General features: G+C 41.1%; 1 protein-coding gene across 3 annotated transcripts in view; it reads left to right on the forward strand.

Moving 5' to 3' along the window:
• The first annotated feature begins 1,891 nt into the window (after positions 1 to 1,891).
• The window catches only part of LOC118211304 (histone deacetylase 7-like), a 55,975-nt gene continuing 37,872 nt past the window's right edge, over positions 1,892 to 19,994 (forward strand). Inside the window, exons 1-2 of one of the 3 annotated variants that reach the window (XM_035388410.1) lie at positions 1,892 to 2,206; positions 10,171 to 10,239. In XM_035388410.1, the coding sequence (XP_035244301.1) occupies positions 2,188 to 2,206; positions 10,171 to 10,239 (88 nt within the window). In that variant the 5' untranslated portion in view covers positions 1,892 to 2,187. Of the gene's footprint in view, positions 2,207 to 9,315; positions 9,933 to 10,170; positions 10,240 to 19,994 lie in introns of those variants that run through there. The other 2 variants (XM_035388412.1, XM_035388411.1) reach the window with 2 other exon arrangements.

Genomic DNA, 19,994 nt, shown 5'->3' on the forward strand with positions numbered 1-19,994 from the left:
GGAGTTTCGGGTTATGTTCCGAGCAAAATATTGTAGAAAAATAATCTGCGAAATATCGGAGATATTTGAAGCATTGTTAGTATTACCGTGGATTTATTTGCCTGTGGGTTCCTGCGCTTCGGGTCAGGAAGTTTGCCGGTTGTAAGGACATATCGGATGAGCGATGAAGGCTAGTGGAATGCAGAGAGGAGGATAAGCTGACATGCCGTGGCCCTGTTGTTTTACAGTGCGGAGAGAGGGAGAGAGGCTGTGTCCTCCTGCGACTCAATCTGAGACTGTCGGCCAATCACACTCATGTCCCGTGCTGGAGCCTCTTATAAACCACGCCCATTTGTAAGGGTACGATGGACTCCTGAAACCTCGGCTGTCAATCGAGAAAAAGTGACTTTACTGGTTTGTAAGTCAAAAGTGGGTAAAGTCGTACTGTGAGGTACAACCTGCATGCTACCACAGACTGAAGCTTCCAAGATCATCAGTTCAGTTTGATGTAAAAAAAAAATGCAAAAAGCAAGTACAAATATTTAGGTCAAGAAACCTCCTCCCATGCATTTTCAACAGTGCTTTCTCACAGGTGAGATCATTAACACCGTCCTTGGAAGACAAATATTCCTCTCGTGTTCTTTGACAGAGTCCACTGTGCCTTGCGGGAAAAGAGCCATTACGCGTGTTTCTTGGCTTTCCTGAACAAGCTTTTTTTTTAAAGGTACTTTTTTGTGCGAGACCAATCTTGGTTTGCTCTTTTGTTTAATTCCACTCCAGAAAAATGAATGAAATCCCAGGTGGGTGACTTGCATGATTGTCTTTTATTATATAACTAACTCAGCCCAGTGACCACACTACATGCTGTGCCACAATGACTTCTCATAGCCAACATCATGCCATACTTTATTGTCCCTTTAGGACAGTTGGGCTGAAATTGTGTAGTGCCTTACACCTCAAGATATCAAAGTAATTTACAGAGAAGGGAAATTCACCTCAACCACCACCAATGGGTCGTACCCATATTGGTGTTGCCTATTGTGTAAGAATGCTTGCCTATTGTGCCAGAATACTCACCACTCACCATATGTCACCTGATTGTATCACCAGGCTGCAAATTTATTCCGGCAGAATTATTACACCAGAATATTTTACTACTTTCTTTCTAGGTCTCTGGTGGATTCCATCTTAAAACCACCTGGGCAAGCCATCATTGGTGCAGTTGCCCCAGGGATCCAGTTGATCCGGTTCAGAAGTAACAGGGATCAGGTGGATTTAGTGGATAGATCCAGTAGATTAAGCACAGCAACACCAGGGATCCAGTCATTTAGCATATGGTGGTTTTAGCGCAGTGGGTGTCCACTCAATGGGCAGGGAATGTACTCTTCAGATTGCTGCAGAAATATAGACCTTACAAAAGAGTCACAAACTGTGTGGAACTATGTGCTGTGAACTGCACAGACTGAAACACGTGCCTTCAAAACCAGTCGACACAATTACACTTCAATGGAAATATTGCTGCCTCTTTAAAGACTTTTAAGAATTACGATAGATGCTATTTCGAGATTGAGGCTCAGTTTTGGTGGACCATAGAGCTCCACCGCATGTTATCAAATTGGCACCCTGTTTCAAGACCCACATGAAGGAGCAAACATTTCTGCCGATATGCTTCATGGCGAGGGGGAATTTTAATTTGGGGCAGACTTATTGCACGCTAGACATTCTCTGTGTCCTTATTTTTACAGTGCAGTTTTAGTGTTTTTATTTTTGTGCTCAACGTCCTGATATAGGGCTTCCTGCCATTGTCTAAGTCTGCCTCCGGCCTCTTCAGAGACAGTCCCTCCCCCCCTTCTCTCTCTCTCTCTCTCTCTCTCTCTCTCTGTCTCTCTCTCTCTCTCTCTCAATCTTTTTTTCTCTCTTTTCTCGTCTCACTTGTGGGGCTCCACTGACAGAAGTGCAAGGAAGGACTGTGGAATTAGACTGCCAGCGTGAGATATTGGGGCAATCTGAGTGTTTAGCTTTTTCTCTTTCTCTCATTCACACTCTCTCTCTCTCTCTCTCTCTCTCAGTCCCTTTCCCTTCGACTTTATGCCATTGGCTCTGACCCCTGACACTCTCCCGGTGCCCCCCCGTCGAAACGGAGCCGATGCCTGAGCCGCCCTCGGGGGGTGGCACGGTCATGGAGAGACTCTGAGCTCCTCGAGCTGGATGTTCACGCCACGAGCCGGTAAGACCCGCTTGTTCATCTGTTTCTCCAGAGCGAGGCTGCGAGCAGGGGGGAGAGGTGACATTCGCGCAAACCGCCATTCTTTATCCTGCCGAGGAGATAGCCAGCAAGGTGCACCGGTGCTTCACTCTCAAGGGTCTCTGAGCTCTGCTAGATATTTTCTGCTCCTTCAGTGACAGACTGTGGTGCACCTAACTCTTTGGCGGCCCCAGCCTCTCTCACGTCTAATAGCCTTTTCTGTGTATTTTTGGCAGCTTGTGCTAATATTTCCATCTGTACAGTGGGCTATAGAGTTCTCACAAACTTACTGTGGGCAGTCTTGATTCGCCCAGAGAATATTTCGGAAAACATTGCGGTGGCGCATTATGAGTGGTTGTCAGGATAGGAAATAATGTCTGTTTTTTCCTTGTTTTTTTTTTTTGGTTTCGGAGTTCCAGAGTCTCTTGGGGGCTGGGGGGGGCAGCTTGTGTATCAGCCAGTCTGCATCGGAGGCACTGTCTGTGGGGAAGACAAACAATCTCAGAATGGGGGGATGAGAGGAGAACAGGGATTTTTTTTGGCTAGAATGTTTTGAAGAGTTACTGTATGGCAGTACTGTATATTGTTTGGCATAAGGGAGGGGGCCATAAAATGTTCTGTGGTGGGTTGAGAGGGAGGTGAGTTGGGGGGTGGCTGGTCCATATCATGTGTGGAGCAGGTAGAGTAGGGCCTGTCCATCTCTGAATCTCATTTTCTGTCTGTAGGTACATCACTTGTTCTTTCTCTGCCTCTCTTTATTTCCCCTGCATCTCTCCTTGATATTCTGCTTGTTACCCCTTCCTTGGACAGATAGGCAGACAGACAGATTGACAGACACAGTTTAGATATCACCTCCACGCACGTTATGCATGCACTGGGGCCCTATACCATTTGTTTTGACCTGTAGTGCGATCCCGTTGTGTTCTCCTGTCTCTGACACATACTGCATTTAAGGCCCTGTCCCTGGCGCTGTGATGAGATATGTTTATGAGGCAGCCACATTATATATTGCTTTGCATTTTCTCTCCTGGCCACAATATATAAGGAGAGCTGTCCCGTGTTTTAGTTTTCAGGTTAGAGGTGACAAAAATGACGATAATAAGCCTTCTAATTGGTTATTGCAACATGAAATATCGCTAGCCTGAAGGCCAGGGCTGAAGCCTTGTCAGCCAAACATGAACTGTCTGAACTGTCAACGCTGTAGAGACTTGCCTGAAGCAAATGGAAAAAAAGCTGATGTGGACAAGACTTCAGGAATTATCAATGTCGGTTTCAGATTTCAGCTTGCTCCATGAACCAACCTTAAAGAATATTAATATTATTCAATAAAATGAATGTAAAGTACTGTGACATAAATCAAGCACACTTTACTATGTGTGTTTGTGTGTGTGTGTCTGACACCGTAGATGTCAAATGAGGCCTTCATAGCTATTACTTCCATGGTGTAGTCAGTTAAAGTAGCAGTAATTTCAGTGGTGATACCCCACAGTCTAGAAAGAAATCTAGAAAGAATCCACAGTTTGGCATAGTATTATCTAGAATGGGCAGATTGATTTTTCCGGTGGAATGAGCACCAGCTCCTCTAAACATGAGCATTGACAGATTGAATAACAGTAGACACCCCTCTTTTATACATGAGTGATATTTGATTTACAAAATGTGCACAACCGGTAAAAGAACTCCAAACAATGTCACCAGCTCTAAAAAAATAGTGCAACTCAATGCAAACAATATAACATTTTGACAATGAGTGCTTCAGGGGGAAAGCTGTGGAATGTGATTCGTTTCAGATTTACAACAGTAGACTGTGAAGCGACTGGCTTCTGTTTAAAGCTGTAAGATGTGATACGTGATTCGTTTCAGGTGGAAAGCTGTAGAATATATGTGATTCGTTTTTCGTTGAAAGCTGAGGAACCCTGTAAGTGTTCAGTTTTGGGCAGAGAACAGTGCAATGTGTTTAGTTTCAAGTGGATAGCACCTCGGTTTAATGGCCCATGGATGTAAGCCTTTTATAACAGAGTGGAAGTAAAAAAAAAAAAAAAAGCTTGTAGGGGATTACTGCCAGCTGATTGATTAGATGCAGGTTCAAGTCACAAATCATTCCAGTATTTCCACTGTCTTATGCACACATAATAAAAGGCTGACGCAAATACTCTGTTGAACACATAGCCAGTCAGGGAGCGGAACTCTCAACCTCCTTTGAGACTGCATCCCTCTCCCTCATCTCCACCCACCTCTCTCCCTACTCTCGGCCCTTTCGTCCTTATGTAGACTGCCTCTGCCTGTCCCAGTGGAAAACGTGCTCATCGGTCAAGCTGACGATAGCACGTGCACACTTCACGATGCTTGAAGACCTTAAGCCATTGTTAAGTGCCCTCTTTGTACCTTTGACTGTCATGAAACAGTGAGCGTTGAAGTAGATCAAGAGACTGTCTCCCTCTAATGGCAAAGTAGCATTATCACATGCATTGAATACAACACTGTACTATAAAAATAAACGCCAAATCTGTACTTTGATGGATTTTTGATGGTATTTGTCTGCTGTGGTTGTCATGGCGTGTACACTGTGTACTTTTGTGAAATGCTGCTACATCATTAATTACAGAGGAATGTTTAGGTTTGGAAAGCCAGTCATTCCAGAGACTTCCAGAGACGTTGATGAGTATATTGATTGAATCACGCTCACAGAGTTTAACTGAGTTTAACAACGGTGAAGTGTTTTTTCAGGTGCCATTGTTTGCCCTTGGGAAGGCTGTCAGCTGAGTTTAAAAAAAAAATAGGGAATGAAATATTGCTTGAGCGTACGCTGTGTTTTACAATGCTGAAATGAGTGCCACATATGAGGGCTCCAGCTGTAATCTTGCGGACAGGAAATTGATGAGGTGCTTGGGATGGTTTCCACCCCGATTGTGGACACAGAAGGGTGAGGCATTACATAAAGGGTTGTGATGGAAGAGCTGTTGTTTCTGGATCTGGATGTGATGGGGAAGGGATATGTTTGCAGAAGTGGAATAATAATAATAATAATAATAATAATGATAATAATAATAATAATAATAATAACATTTGCACACAATCAGCAGTTTACAATGATTTAAAAAAAAATCTTTGTAAACTTCTGATTGTGTGCAAATGCGCTGCTTTGTAGGTGAAGTTGAAAATGATCAACACTATTGGCTGATACTCACATTGCATTAAACTGTCATGTACCAATCCATATTAATCAGCTATGAATAACTGCATTTAATTAGACAAAGTTACAACTGCATTAATAAATGTTAAAAATTGCATTAAACCACATTAGACCATGTTAATCGTCTGTACCAAATGGCATAATACCATGTTATAAAACATGCATGAAACTGCTCTCTACAGAGTCTGCTTGTTAAAAATGACTCTGAATGGACTCCAACAACTAACTCAGGGTAATGCAGTTTTTCATTTTGTTGTAATTTTTCCAGCCTGTGTATTTGTTTGGTCTTATGCAGTCAGAGCTTGTGCTGTGTATTCACTTTATTCTTGTTTTCATTGTGGTTTCACTGCTGTGTTAAACATGTTTTACAGTTAAAAACTCACAGTCATTATCAGAGTACTGAAATATCGCATTCACTTCATGTCACTATATGAGAAGTTATTTTGACTGTCTATTTCTGTTCCTTGTTTTCCCAATTATTTCCAGCATAGACTGGCTTAATTACAATTCTGCTTGCTGTTATGCAAAACTAATTGCATGACCGAGGTTAGAAAGTGAGAGGAAAGAGAATGTGTGTGAGAGAGATGCCACCCTTGATGCTAGTTTGTCTGACTCTGCAGTGCTTCAGTGTGCAGTATGCCGGAGAGAGAGCCTAACTCTGGTTGAGTAATCTGAACTTCAATAAAGGATAAACAAAAATACAATTTTAATCTGAAAATGGGGTTCTCATAAAATAATGCACTGGAAACAAAAGAATGAATGAATGAATGAATGAATGAATTGATGTAGACCAAGAGTAGACCACCTTACCTCTCCGAACATACAAGACCTAGGTAAATGACAATACATATCACAAAATTCTATTTGGGAAATATTTTATGTCATGAAAATACACTCCACGGGAGTTAAAGGCAGAATTTCGGTCTAGTTTGTCAATTTATTTCTATGAATCTCAGTTGTTTAAGATCTCACAGAAGACAGATAAAACCATACATGCACAGCTATATATGACTTGCACAATCCTACCCAGCAACCAAGGGATTTAGAGAGCACTATTTAAAATTATTAGTATAATTTCAGCTATCGTAAACATCATATACCATACATATAATAACAACATATAATAACATATTATTAATAGAAGAAAAGAAAAATCTAGAATAAAAAAACAACATCTGAAACACAATTTTAAATTTGCTCATATGCGGCCCAGAACACCTCAAGAAAAAATCCAAGCCCCCCTATTTTTTATGATGGTCTTTGTCCTTGTCTATAAAACCTCAAAGCAAAAACAAATAACAATCTCCCTTACAATTTGAAACAGACAGGCTTCAATTAGCAAAGCTTCAGTTCAATAGTAACTGATACGAACTAGGAGCCAGTTCATCATCCTTGAAAAATGACCATTTTCACTAAATAAAAACATAATGAATGGGGTGTGAGAGAGAAGGAGACATAAATGATAGAGTACTGAAAAGAAAACAAAAGAGAGGAGTGGATTTGAAGCTCGGGCTCTTGGTGTACTCATAAATCCATAGTTTTTTTTTACTGCTCTGACTCCCATAAGATTACAAAATATTTTTACCAACCCGTCAGCATCATGAAGAAACCTAATATGTTTATTTTTGTCATTTTTTAAATTCCTATTCTTTTCCAACGCTATGTACCGCAAATATCTTGTGATGCAAGAACTTATAAAGTTGGTACAGAAACACATGTGATTAAACCAAAATTCTCTGTTGGGAAATGGAAAGAAATAATGTTTTTCACTGTCCATAGTAATCATCACATCCCCTGAATTGCTATTGATGAAACATTTTGCTTGCATCTGTATTTTTCTTGGTTGTTTTGAAGATTTGTCAATACAAAGATGTATGTTATATTTGCTAATATTGACTTTAGTTTATTATCTCATAAAAAATTACCATAAAATCTACCATTGTAATTCTGTTCAACAGAAAATAAGTTATCAGTATACCAGATTTGAAATATTATTCACAGATGTTCTGGAGTTTACTGTCTGTACGATTAAGTGTTCTATGCTAATACGCTATTGCGTGGTGCATTGTTTTGACAGGCGTGCTACATGTGAGAGAATGAAGGATAGAAGGTAAAAGAAGAAAGAAGAGAGGAATTGAGAGAGAGAGATACAGGAGGGGTGTTAGGGTCTGGGAAATCTGGGGTGTGGGCTAGAGTAAGGGATAGACGTCAGGGGAGGAGGGAAGGATCTGACTGTGTGAGGGTGTGGGGGGTGCGGGCCGCTGGTATCCCTCACTCAGGAAGCCAGTGGGGAATGCGAAGAATGCAGCCAGCTACGGAGGCAACAGCAGTCACCCCAGAACAGATGTCCTGGGGGGTGGGAAAGGAGAGGGAAACTGAGATGGAGAAAGAGGCAAAGAGAGAGGGTGAGAAATAGAAATGCAGAATGAGAGTTAAGGATGAATACCAGAGAGAGGGTCTGGTGTACAGTATACAGTAGCTACACAAACACGTGTGCACACACTCACTCACACACACGCACAAACAGAACAAGGCAGATATCTGACACGATAGACATATAAGCCAAATATAGCATCTTGGAATAGAATGAAAGATAATGTAATTTAATTCTGTCTCAATGGCACTAAATTCCATGCAGTTTTGAAAGATCATTGGTTGTGTGTTTCATAAATACATCACTAAATTTGATTGCAAAGATAAGTTAATTTATCCAACTTCCCGTAAGGTGCCCTGTACACCTGTGTTATTAAAACATTATCATATTATAGCAATTCTTACATCCTGCTCTTTGGGAGCTATATGCTCTGGCTCCAACTTAGTATTTAAACTGAATTCCAACCCTAACTTAAACTTGTGTTAGACTGGCAGTGGAAGAGCAGCCATTTTAAAGCTTGAAATAATGATATATTAAAAAGATCATACAGTCTTGATGGAATAAAGAGGGACCTAATGGAATCTGTCTCTAAATGACATGGTTACATCAGAGGTCTGTGCATTGTCTATTCTGGCCAATCAAGACTACTCTATTTCTCTTAAAGCCAATCAAAGGTGTTATATGTAGCTCCAGTTTAGCCAATTGCAACTGCAGTGTAAAACCTGGTTAACAAAATGTGTTCCTTATCCCGTAGCATTGTTTGCTGACTTTTTTGATGACCTCTAGATGACTATATTCAAGTAACTGTCTCATGTCATGTTATGTCTGTTTGTATTCATAATTATAGAGAAGTTTGTCATCTGACTGGTAAAGAACTACTCGAAGGACTGTCTGAATTCTGATTTCAGATTGTGTTACTTATTGAAAATGTCTTGTGTTGACTTTCAACCTTTCCATCTGTACAGTTTTCAGCAATAAGAATGGCAAGACAGGCAAGTAAACCAGAAAAAATTATTATAAGATCAATCAATCAGAATGTCTTCATATTGTGCATTTTACAAAGAATTTGTCAGGAGCAAACAGAAGGCTCATAAATGACTTCTCCGTGAAGGTGCCCAACTGATGGGAAACAGTTTACAATACATTGTTTTTAAGGTCTTATTTTACAGTTTAATGCCATGGCTAAAATGGGATAATACTGGACTTTATTTATCTATTAAGAAATCATAATGTGCAATTGCCTTAGGTGTAGTTGTAACGTGGAAGAGGCAATCAATTCCGCCATCCACAACCTCCGTGAACATAAATGGGCCTCTGTCTCCATCCGCTTTAGCCACGTGGACAATGGCTAGACCTGTATTATCTGTTCAGCAGGTGGAGCCAGAAGACTGGAGTTTCTTTACATCGAAATAAAAAAGTTTGTGAAAGAAAACGTGCTATAGTGTCGGATTGGCTGTATAGTTCACCAATAGAAGGCCCCGTTGTAAAGAGAGAGCGAGAGAGAGAGAGAGTAGTGTCGTGTAATGTCGCGGCTATTTTTGGTGGTACCCGCCTAGTTTTCTATTTTCGTCTACCTCCGGGGTTGGACTACAAACCAACTTGCCTGCACCTCTCTTGTATTGTTGCCGAATCTTTTCTACACCTCTGGTGCTATCGCCCGGACATTGCTTCTTCGTTTTTTTCAAACGACATTGGACGAAACAATTTTTCAAATGACAAGTGATGGAGAATCTAACGGAATGAAGCTGAAATGAATGAGAAATAACCGGCGACAACATATAACCAGGAAACACTGAAGAGGATATTTTGCCTACTATTAAGAAAGTGGAAATTACAGTAGTGTCATTTTTTTTACTAAGTGCACAAAAAAGTTTCATTCCAACTTTACCTGCGTCTTATCTTGGAATATCGTGTCACTACCCATAAAGAAAACATCTGATAGAGTACACAAGGCAAGCTATTATTTGCAGAGCGACTCCTACAGTACAGTGCGACTTCATCTGGCGATAATGCTGAATAAAATGTCTAAACATTAGAAGGGAGAACAGGTTTTCTCGCAGTGATACAACAATTTACAGTACACGGCCAAGATACGTTTCAGGAAGAACGGGAACTGCGCTGGGTGCACGGAGATAGAACAGGTCTGTAGAGTCGTTTAGGCAAAATGATCAATACTACAAGTGCGTGTTTGCTCCCGGCTTGGAAAGTTTGGGGATGTTGATAATTCGTAGTGAATGAATTAAGCATGCTAAACTCGTTTAAGTCACGTGTGATTGGCTGAAAACAGTTTCCTTTGCTTTTTACACGCTCCCTGAAGCTGAAAAGTTGACTCCAGCCGTCAAAGTACTGCTCCGCTTGACAAGTTCTCTCTCCTTTCAGATGGAATCACGGCTTCATGTCATATTGTAGAAAGTGACGAACGGGAGGGAAGTGTTTCGGGAGCGGCAGGTAGGTCGCTTTCATTTCCCGCGTTATGGTTGTGTTGTCACTGCCAGAAACAGGAAAACAGTCGTCTTAATACGAGAAAAGTGGGCTACTCACTCGTGTGCGTTCGCATTCGTTTGCATATTATATCTTAATGATGGAAGTTTTAAGTATTGCTGCTGTGTGGTTTACGCATCTTTTCGGGGGCAAAGAGCTATCACTGTTCTGAAAGCAAGCGCCGATGGTCCTGCAGATAATGCGTATAAAATATTGGCAGTCTGTTATTCTATTGCAGGGTGTTTCGTTTACAGTTCAGCCAAGGAGTATTCGCAGCTTTTGGAAAACACTGGCGTACTGTAGAAGAATAGCTGACCTTGGAGGTCTTGATAGCCTTGAGTGTAGAAGTTCAATTTAAATAATTAGGCAGGAGAAGAACCCAGCATATAATTTTATTGTAACATTTTTTAAATGAATGAGCCCTGTTTATTTTATTATAAATAAAACATGGATGATTAAATTTGATACGGATAAATTTTAAAAAATGCACTATATATAAAACTGTAGGCTTTAAAGTGGATAGAATAAAATATAAAATATGAAAAGTCCCCAAACATACTTAAAATTGCTTTTTAAGAATTTGCCATGTGCTTGCTGAATTGTTACCTCTTGCATATTTGGTGGTTAATTAATTTCTGTTTATGTCATTGTAAAAGCAAACACTGGTAAAATGCAATAACTTATTTTTGTTTTAAACTTTGATTAATTTGTCGATTGTGTTTAATTTGTCACGTGTTCTCTATTGTTTTTTGTTTTTTACAAAGCTGAAAAAAATGGGTTTTCATGTTGAAATGCTACATAATCTAAATATAAAAATATAGGAATGCAAATGTGTACTTAGTATTCTCTCTAGCTATTCAAAATATGATTATAACAGTAGGAACCATGTCTTTTGCTATGCCCAAGAGGATGTCAGAATGGAGGCCAATTCTGGAACTTACAGTACAATGCAATTAATCTGTCACCATCAGCACATTCAGTTGTGAGTAGTATTTTCATTGGATGGGCTGTTAACAAATTGCATCACTGATGAAGTTCCCATTTTAGACAAAGCACCTTGTCTGTTGCCATAGCTTTAGAGTTGGAGTGTTCTTTGGCAATTTGACTCGGAGTGCAATCCTCTTGGACGCATTCTATTGCTACTGTGATCATGTTATCAGAAGAAGAAGGTCTTGTGTGTTTTGATTGTCTCTGTTGGAGTGTTGCTGTTTCTGATTTGATCGTTTGTATGAGCCCATTCTGTCTGAGCTGTCTCTCACCAAAAAATAATTACATCTGCAGTTCATTAACATATGTGTGTATATATGTGTGTGTATGTGTCTGTATATATTACACATTATTTAAGAAAATGTATTGCCCAAAATATTTATTTAACATATTGTTGAAATGATTTATGATATACATTGTGTTATTATTGTAATATAGTATTGTAATATAACATTCTAATAATACAATATAATTCGATAAATTTTGTGTGCGCGTAAAATATATTTTCTAAAACTCCTAAAATTCAATGCATTTTCCAGTGTATGTCAAATACATACCTTTTTATCGGTGCAACACATTTTTGAGTATATGTCATTTCAGTTTATTTTTGGTGTGGCTACTTGCATCCCTCCAGGGTAACAGACCTCAGCCCTGTTATTGCCCGGGTGAGTGTCAGGATGCTGAATTGGGCGTGCTTCAGGAGTGCCCCAGCGGGCCGACGGATGAAAGGATGTGCTTGGGCATCGGCCGTGAGGCGGGGGGGGGGGGGGGGGGGGGGGGTTCAGGTATTGAAGCATCATACGAGTCGCCCTTAAGTGCTTATTTTCCTTAAGGACGGTTCACCTGACACGTCAACACCTGAACCCCCCTTCAACCTCATGTAGCTTTGACCTCAGCGTTCGGTTTTTGAAGATTCAAGACTTTTGATTACGTGTGAGACTATGCCACCATTTGTCTTTCTAGATTTGTGAAGTGGTGCGGTGTCATTCATTGAACAGAAGAAACGTAGTTATGATGGTGCTGGCGGGTCAGTTATATTACTGGAGGAGCTTATCTGTTATACCGTGGTGAGGTTTTAGCCATGTTATTGGAGGGACTTACCTGTTATAAAGAGGTAAAGTTTATATAGTGATAGAGGTTTAGTGCTGTCACAGGAGGGACTTATTTCTTATATTGTGGTGAGGTGTTAACCATGTTACAGAAGGGACTTATCTATGATATGGTTGTGGAGTGGCATAAATTGAACAGAGGACTTATTTCTGATAAAGTGGTGGGTGTCACGTTACAGGAGACGTGCCCCACAACATGAGGGACTTATCTATCATATAAGGGTGGGGTGTCAGCCCAGTTACAAGAGGGAATTATTTATCTATTATCTATCTATGGTATAGTGGTGGGTGTTAGCCATGTTACAGGATGGACATATTTGTTATGATAGGGTCTCTTAGTAGGGGCCGGAGGTATTGTGTATTTCCTGTCAGTATTCTCATAGGAACAACTGTATCACTCCCCACTGTGAAGTGGCTCTTTGTACACCACAAACTAACCAAAAGTAACATGATCTTTACTCTCGGAGGACCTCCGTACGAAACTTGTTCCTGTCACTCCCATTCTCTCTCAGCGTCTGATCTAAAAACAAGTGATATGAAACTGAATGACTGTTTGAAAAATACCCAAATTTAGTAGGACTTGAGAAAATAAAGACTCAACAATAGGGAGATTGTTCTGGAGTGAAGCGTGCTGAAGATCACATGTCCTGTTCCCTGTTTGAGAGCAGGTCACCTGACCTCTCCCGTGCCTTTGGAGAAACCCAACACACCACAGGCATGTGTGCGGGCGAGTGCTCGTGTGCATATGTTTGAGCGTATGCGTGCGCACACTCGTGTTTCAAATAAATGGTAAGACGATGTACACAGTGTCAAGAAACAAAAGACAGCACTTCTTCAGTAATTCACAGTGCCCTGTATGTTGTTTTTATATCTTTTTTGCCCTGTGCTGATCCAGGATCAGATTGACAGCCAGGAAGCACTTTGACGATAGGTGCCTTATACTGATCCAGAATCAGACAGTGAGAACAGGTGCCCTGTGCTAAAAACTTGTAAAAAAAACAAGACTTTGCAATAGGGGTTTCTAAAAAATTACTTGACATAACTTGTAAGTAAAAATAAGAGAGGGTTTGAAAATTAAAGCTCTTTACTACAGGCTATGTTGATGCAAATGTATTACAGCAGTTTTTGTAAAGAAACATTGTAGCACCCATTCTAAAATTAGGGTTTGTATGTAAAAGTATTTACAACAGATTTTGTAAATAAAACTACAACAGGCCTTTTTGATTAAAGTATTTTACTGCAGGCTTTGTAGATAAAAGTACTTTACCCAGTAAAATGCCCAGTGTTAATTCAACTCTAACAGAGTACACATGGTCCTAGAAAGAGCAGGACCATATGTACTCTGTAAGAGTTGAATTAACACTGGGCATTTTGCTGTGTACAGCCGGCTTTGTTAATAAAAGCAATTTACAGCAGGTCCTGCCAATCTGTTTTTTTTTTTCTCAGAACGTTTTTAGTGGATAATTACATACATCTATGCAGAGAATTCAACTGAGCGAGTAAGAGGAGAGAGAGGGTCTGAAACACATTGTAAAAGTTCTGAGAGGATGACTCAGAGTTAAGTCGCAACACGTTAACATTTTATCACTGGTTTATTAAAACTTAATACACGACCAACTCTAATAAAACCTGAGAATCTTTGACACAGGCCTTGTTTTGCCTTAGCCGTTACAGTGCAATAGACACAATGATGCTTTTAGTATGCATATTTGTGTATATATATATATATATATATATATATTTATATATATATACAGATATATAAATATATTTAAAATATATTTATATATATACAGATCGGTGCTAAAGGAAAAACCTGAGTGGAGAAACATAAAGAATTCAGATGGTGCCAACAGGTGTACTGCATGACACAGTTAACCAATTAACATCCTATCATGCTCTGTGGCATTCATAAAAATGCTGAGCAGTTGACCTCGATTTTGGATCAAGATATCAAGAGTAAAAGATCTAAGTGACTTTGAAAGAGGGTTCATTATTGGGGCATGGATGGCAGGAGCTTCAGTCACAGAGACTGCCCAACTTGCTAATGGTTCAGTAGGAACAGTGAATAAAGTGATATCTGCATTTAGATCTATGGGAAGGACATAAGGTAAAAGGGTCAGAAATTATGGTCGAAGGCGCACATTTGATGACCGTGATACTCGTGCATTAATGGGATATGTAAGGAAAAACAGAGAATTGAATCTTCTTCAGGTGACTGAGAATGTCAATGCAAGATCAGACTGTCAGCAAGAACAGTCCATTGACAACTACATTGAGAGGGATTTTATAGTAGGGTTGCAGTGCATAAACCCCTGATTACAAAGACTAATGCACATTTGAAAATTCAGTGGTGCAAAAACCATAGGCACTAATCTACAGAGATGTGGAAATGTGATATGGTCAGATGAATCATCCTTCACTATATTTTGGAAAGTGCATGTGTGGTATACGCCAAGAGAACGGTACAGGCCTGAATGCTTGACCCCTACAGTGAGGGGGTCCGTGTTATACTGTGGGCCGCATTTTCCTGGCATGGTTTGGGTCAACTTGTCCCCTTAGAGGGAAGAGTCATTGCAAATCAATACAAAGTTATTCTGAGTGATCACCTTTATCCTGTGATGAAACAGTCCTATCCTGATGAAGACTATGACATCTCCAGTCAAAGATAACTAAGCAATATGGCGCAGGAGGCAGTGCTGTATCATGAATGCAGTGACGGCTACAGGGGAGTAGTTGGGCATTACGTGGAGTGGAGTGCTGGCGACTCTCTGTAGCCATGACTGTATTTACGATACAGCATGGCCTTGAGTGCTGTATTGTTCTCATCAAATGGTTATGACAGATTTGTCATTTTATTTTGTAAGTAACGGTTTGTGCTCAATAGGGCTGTCAAAAAATATTCGAAGTTCGAAAACTATTCAAAATTTTTTTTTTTTTAAGTTCGAACCTAAGTTTGAGCATTTGAATATTAGTTTTGGATTCTGCGTTTTGTAATTAACATGAAGAATATACAGGCTTTAATTTCATGCGGCGAATCATGTTCATGCACGCAAAGTTCATTTCCTGTGCTAACGTTACTTCCTCTGTCAACAAAAAACGTTCTGCCTAGGACCCAGAGCAAGTGGATCGTCTGGTTTTCCTTGCCAATAACCTCCGGTGATACTTTCAGCTCCATGGACACGTTACTGGTCAGCTAGCCTAGCGAGCCAGTCTCTTTTTTCACTTCGTTCAACAGATCTGGTCAGATAACAATTTAGGCTAAATAATGTTCCCATGGCAGGCTATGTTTCCTTTCTGTTCTGAAGATTTTGATAAAATTGGATGATGAAACAAGTTAAACAAACTAAACAAAGTAATTTGTTGTTTTAGGCTACAGGTATTAGCTGTTTCAATAGTTTTTGTGTTAAGATATAAACAGGGATTTCCTATAAACAATCATTTCCCTATTATTGTGATTAATAAATGCCGAGTTGTGGCAAATTACATCCATGATAAAGTGCTTTGTTCATTTGTGCATTAGGCTATAGAAACTGCAGGGGGCTCAACTGACAGCCTTAGTGCTCAAAGTGATACCGTTTATAAACACACTGTTTGAATAAATGTTACTGTATCGGATTTACACTCACTGTAGAACGCAGTCTCATCCAATCAGCAGTAAGGATCAAAACAACCAGTTTTTTTATAACAGCGATTATTCTCCCATTGTTTCATCAGAGGTGTGGTCACCCATACCAACCAAGGTTTCTGAGTATTTCCCCTAGCTTCATGCTCACCATTATCCTGCGGTTCTACCAATGTAAGTGCTAAGTTCACTTGTTAATACTGGCTGTTTTCACACGGAACAGACTGTGTAGCTAGCTTATTAGCCACATAGCGACTGAGCTTGGAAGGAACCAATCTCTTTGATTATGTCACCAACAAAAAGTGTGTACGTCACTCTCAAGGTTATGCTTCTCCTTGAGGTTTTTCCAGGGATGTGCCTTGTGTTTTCATTTAGAAAAATGCATTCCGCGTGATCAGGGCTTTAAGTATCTGTAGGCTGGGAGATTTAACTGGGAGATCTTGATATACATGTGCCACAAAGGGGCCACAACTATGCCCTCTACCACTAAATAGACCTCCAGTAAGTTGATGCCTGCTCAGAGGTACTGAAACAGAGGGTCCACTAAAGCAGCGGAGCAAAGAGGAAACATCACCTTCATGGTTAAGCAGACCCATCGGGTGACTCTCTGTGGCGGCCTCTAAATACCAGCATTATGTTGAAGGGAATTAAAACCAGAAGTAGATCATGAATACTTTTGTTCCCAGCCACTGCCAGTTATTATAGTGTTTATAAGTTGTAAACATACTTGGGTGTAGGCTACTTTGGATGCACATGTGCTCTGTCAGAGATTTCTATGACTGAATTTTATTGATATTCATTTAAAAAAATCAATGCTGTCCTTTGATATTATTGTATGAATGGAATGGTATGTACATATATCTTGTAGAATATTTTTTCAAGTTACATGTTAAAATGAACAATTAGACATTTGTCTCTGCCGCTTCCCGTTTAAGCTTAAACTGTTAGACTGAAACTACAATCTCCCATAATGCATTTATTCCATGCCCTCAAAAAAACACCTGTTGTAATCTAGAAATTGATTTATAAGCCTGTAGTTTGATTTCTTTCAAACAATGCTGCATATACAGTATGCCAGTATATATATATATATATATATATAATATGGGAAGGCTCTTCAGCAGATTTTGGAACATGGCTGCGTGGATTCATTTCATTCCATCCCATTCAGCCACAAAAGCATTAGTGAGGTTGGGCACCGATGTTGGGCATAAGGCCTGGCTCGCAGTCGGCATTCCAATTCATCACAAAGGTGTTTGATGGGGTAGAGGTCAGGGCTTTGTGCAGGACAGTCACGTTCTTCCCCATCACACTCAGCAAACCATTTCTTTATGGACCTTGCTTTGTGCAGGAGGCCATTGTCAGGCTGAAACAGGAAAGGGCCTGCCCAAAACTGTTGCCGCGATGTTGAAAGCGCACGATTCTCTAGAATGTCATTGTATGCTGTGGTATTAAAGGGCACAAGCTCAAACCATGTAAAACAGCCCCTGACCTTTATTCCGCCAGTACAGTTGGCACTACGCATTCCATCAAACCCAGATTCGTGCGTCAGACTGCCAGATAGTGAAGCGTGATTCATTACTCCAGAGAACGTGTTTCCATTGCTTCAGAGTCCGGTGCCGGTGTGCTTTACACCACTCCAACTGATGCCTGGAATTGTGCATGGTGATCTTAGGCTTGTTTATGGCTGCTTGGCCATGAAAACCCAATTCATGAAGCTTTTGAGGAGCAATTCTTGTGCCAACGTTGTTTCCAGATGTAGTTTGGAACTCTGTAGTGAGTATTGCAACCGAGGACAGATTCAGCACTTGGCGGTCCTGCTCTGTGAGCTTGTGTGGCTTATTGCTTCACGGCTGAGCTGTTGTTGCTCCTATATGTTTCCACTCCACGATAACAGCACTTATATTTGACTGGGGCAGCTCTAGCAGGGCAGAGATTTGACACTCTGACTTGTTGGAAAGATGTCATTCTATGATAGTGCTATGTTGAAAGTTATTGAGCTCTTTATTACAACCCATTTGACTGCCAATGTTTGTCAATGGAGATTGCATGGCCGTATGTTTGATTTTATGCACCTGTTTGCAATGGGTGGCTGAAATAGCAGAAACCACTAATTAGAAGGGGTGTCCACATACTATATATATATGTGCAAAAATATGTAAAGATATATCTTTTCTTGATTTGGCTCTATAATCATACTTTGTATGTGGTTAAAATTCAGATTTTCAGCTTTCCTACATACCATTAAACAGCTGAGGCCTGCATCTATTCATTTTTTTAATTGATTTTTTTATTTAACCTTTATTTACCCAGGGTAGGTTCACTGAGCACGGATGCGCTTTTGCAGGAACGCCCTGCTTCACACTCATACACATTCACACCTGGAAGCTGCCCAGTACAACCACAATCCTCTATTGTTGGCCATTGAGTAGCTCCACTACTACTATTATTACTACTACTTTTTACAGTTACCAGTTGACAAATGGGCTTCCTTTAAACATCTGTATCACTTTTCATAGCACCTACTCAGTCAGTGGGTTGGACAAAAGAAACTCAGTGTAGACCAGTCAGGCTCTGAACATGGACTCTCTCACGCGACCCACGCGTGTGCACTCACACACGCGCACCTGCGCGTTTGCGCACACGCGCGCATGTCGTGCATGTTTGGTCGCGCTCTACACAGAAGAGAGAGAAGAACGCACGGCGAAAACACGCAGAGGCGCGAGTGTGCGCTAAACCTATAAATACGCGGACAGATGCACGGCGCACACGCGCGGGACTCGCGCGGGCGGACGGGCCCTCCAGCTGCTTCGGAAGCGGCGGACCCCAACGTCTCCGACAGCTGCGGATTTCTCCAGTCCTCCCATGGGGGGGTGGGGGGGGGGGGGCGGACGAGGAGGGAGGGGGCACGTGAAGAAGAGAGAGGGGAAGGAGAGAGGGAACGCGAGAGAGCGAGCGAGAAAGGCCGTGAAATGGAGGGAGTAAAAGAGGGGAAAGAGAGAATGCGAGCGAGATTGAGCTGAGCTGAATGCGGCCAGCCCCGTGCTATTAATAGAGATCCTGTCTTGCACAAGATTGATTTAGCAAAAACATGGCTAAAACTGTATCGCCTCAAGACTTGACCACGAGGCAGTGCATGCTGAGAAACGCCATTAGCGTCAAGCACAAAGTGGCTGCTCCTCTGTTTTATCTTTACAAGTGCATATGAAAATATGTTAAAGATATACAAAGTTGCACAAAGTACACACACACGTGCATTATAAAGGAGTCTTCGGTTTTTCTGGTAGCTTATGCATTCCCTCCTGCTTGGCTTTCTCTGTGATGCGTATGTGTGTTGATGTGTATCATCCTCGTTCTTACTGTGAACACAGCTTGGACTTTACTCATGCAATAGAGGTTCCCAGCTTGGCCTCTGAGAAGGCCTACGATTTTACTCTACGGCTACTCCTAGACTAGGGATCTCAAACTCAATTCCTGGTTGGGCTGATCTGTCTGTTGGTTTTAAATGGTAACAGTTGGTAACTGCAATTAAGTGCTTCATTTAAGCCACAGATTCGCTAAAGAGTCAGCAAACCTTGTTTCCAAGGCCTAAATTGGCTGTGGATTGAAATGAAATCAGAGGACCGAGCAGGGACCGTGGTCCTCCACGAATGGAGTTTGAGACCACAGTCTGAGGCTCCAGCCATTTATCTGCCGGCGGTGGGTTTGACCCATCCTGGGTGGGACTTTTGCCATGGTGAGCCCTCCACCCAAATGCCACGAAATGTCTGCCCCTGTGGTTCAGTGTGGGGCTGGGGTTGTGTAGGAGAGTTGCCGGGCTGTGGGACTGTGGTCTGGGGGATTGTGGGATACCTGTGGTGGGAGCACTTTCAAACAGAAAGAGCTCTTTAAAATCATGTAAACAAACCGGCGACACCGGGATGTTATTTCTGCGGTTCCAGAATACGCGCTTTCTTTGACGAGTAGCACCGTATACGTGCGTGACGCATTATCTGCGTGAT

The sequence above is a fragment of the Anguilla anguilla genome, chromosome 13 (assembly GCF_013347855.1).
Source record: "Anguilla anguilla isolate fAngAng1 chromosome 13, fAngAng1.pri, whole genome shotgun sequence".
NCBI classification, from domain to species: domain Eukaryota; kingdom Metazoa; phylum Chordata; class Actinopteri; order Anguilliformes; family Anguillidae; genus Anguilla; species Anguilla anguilla.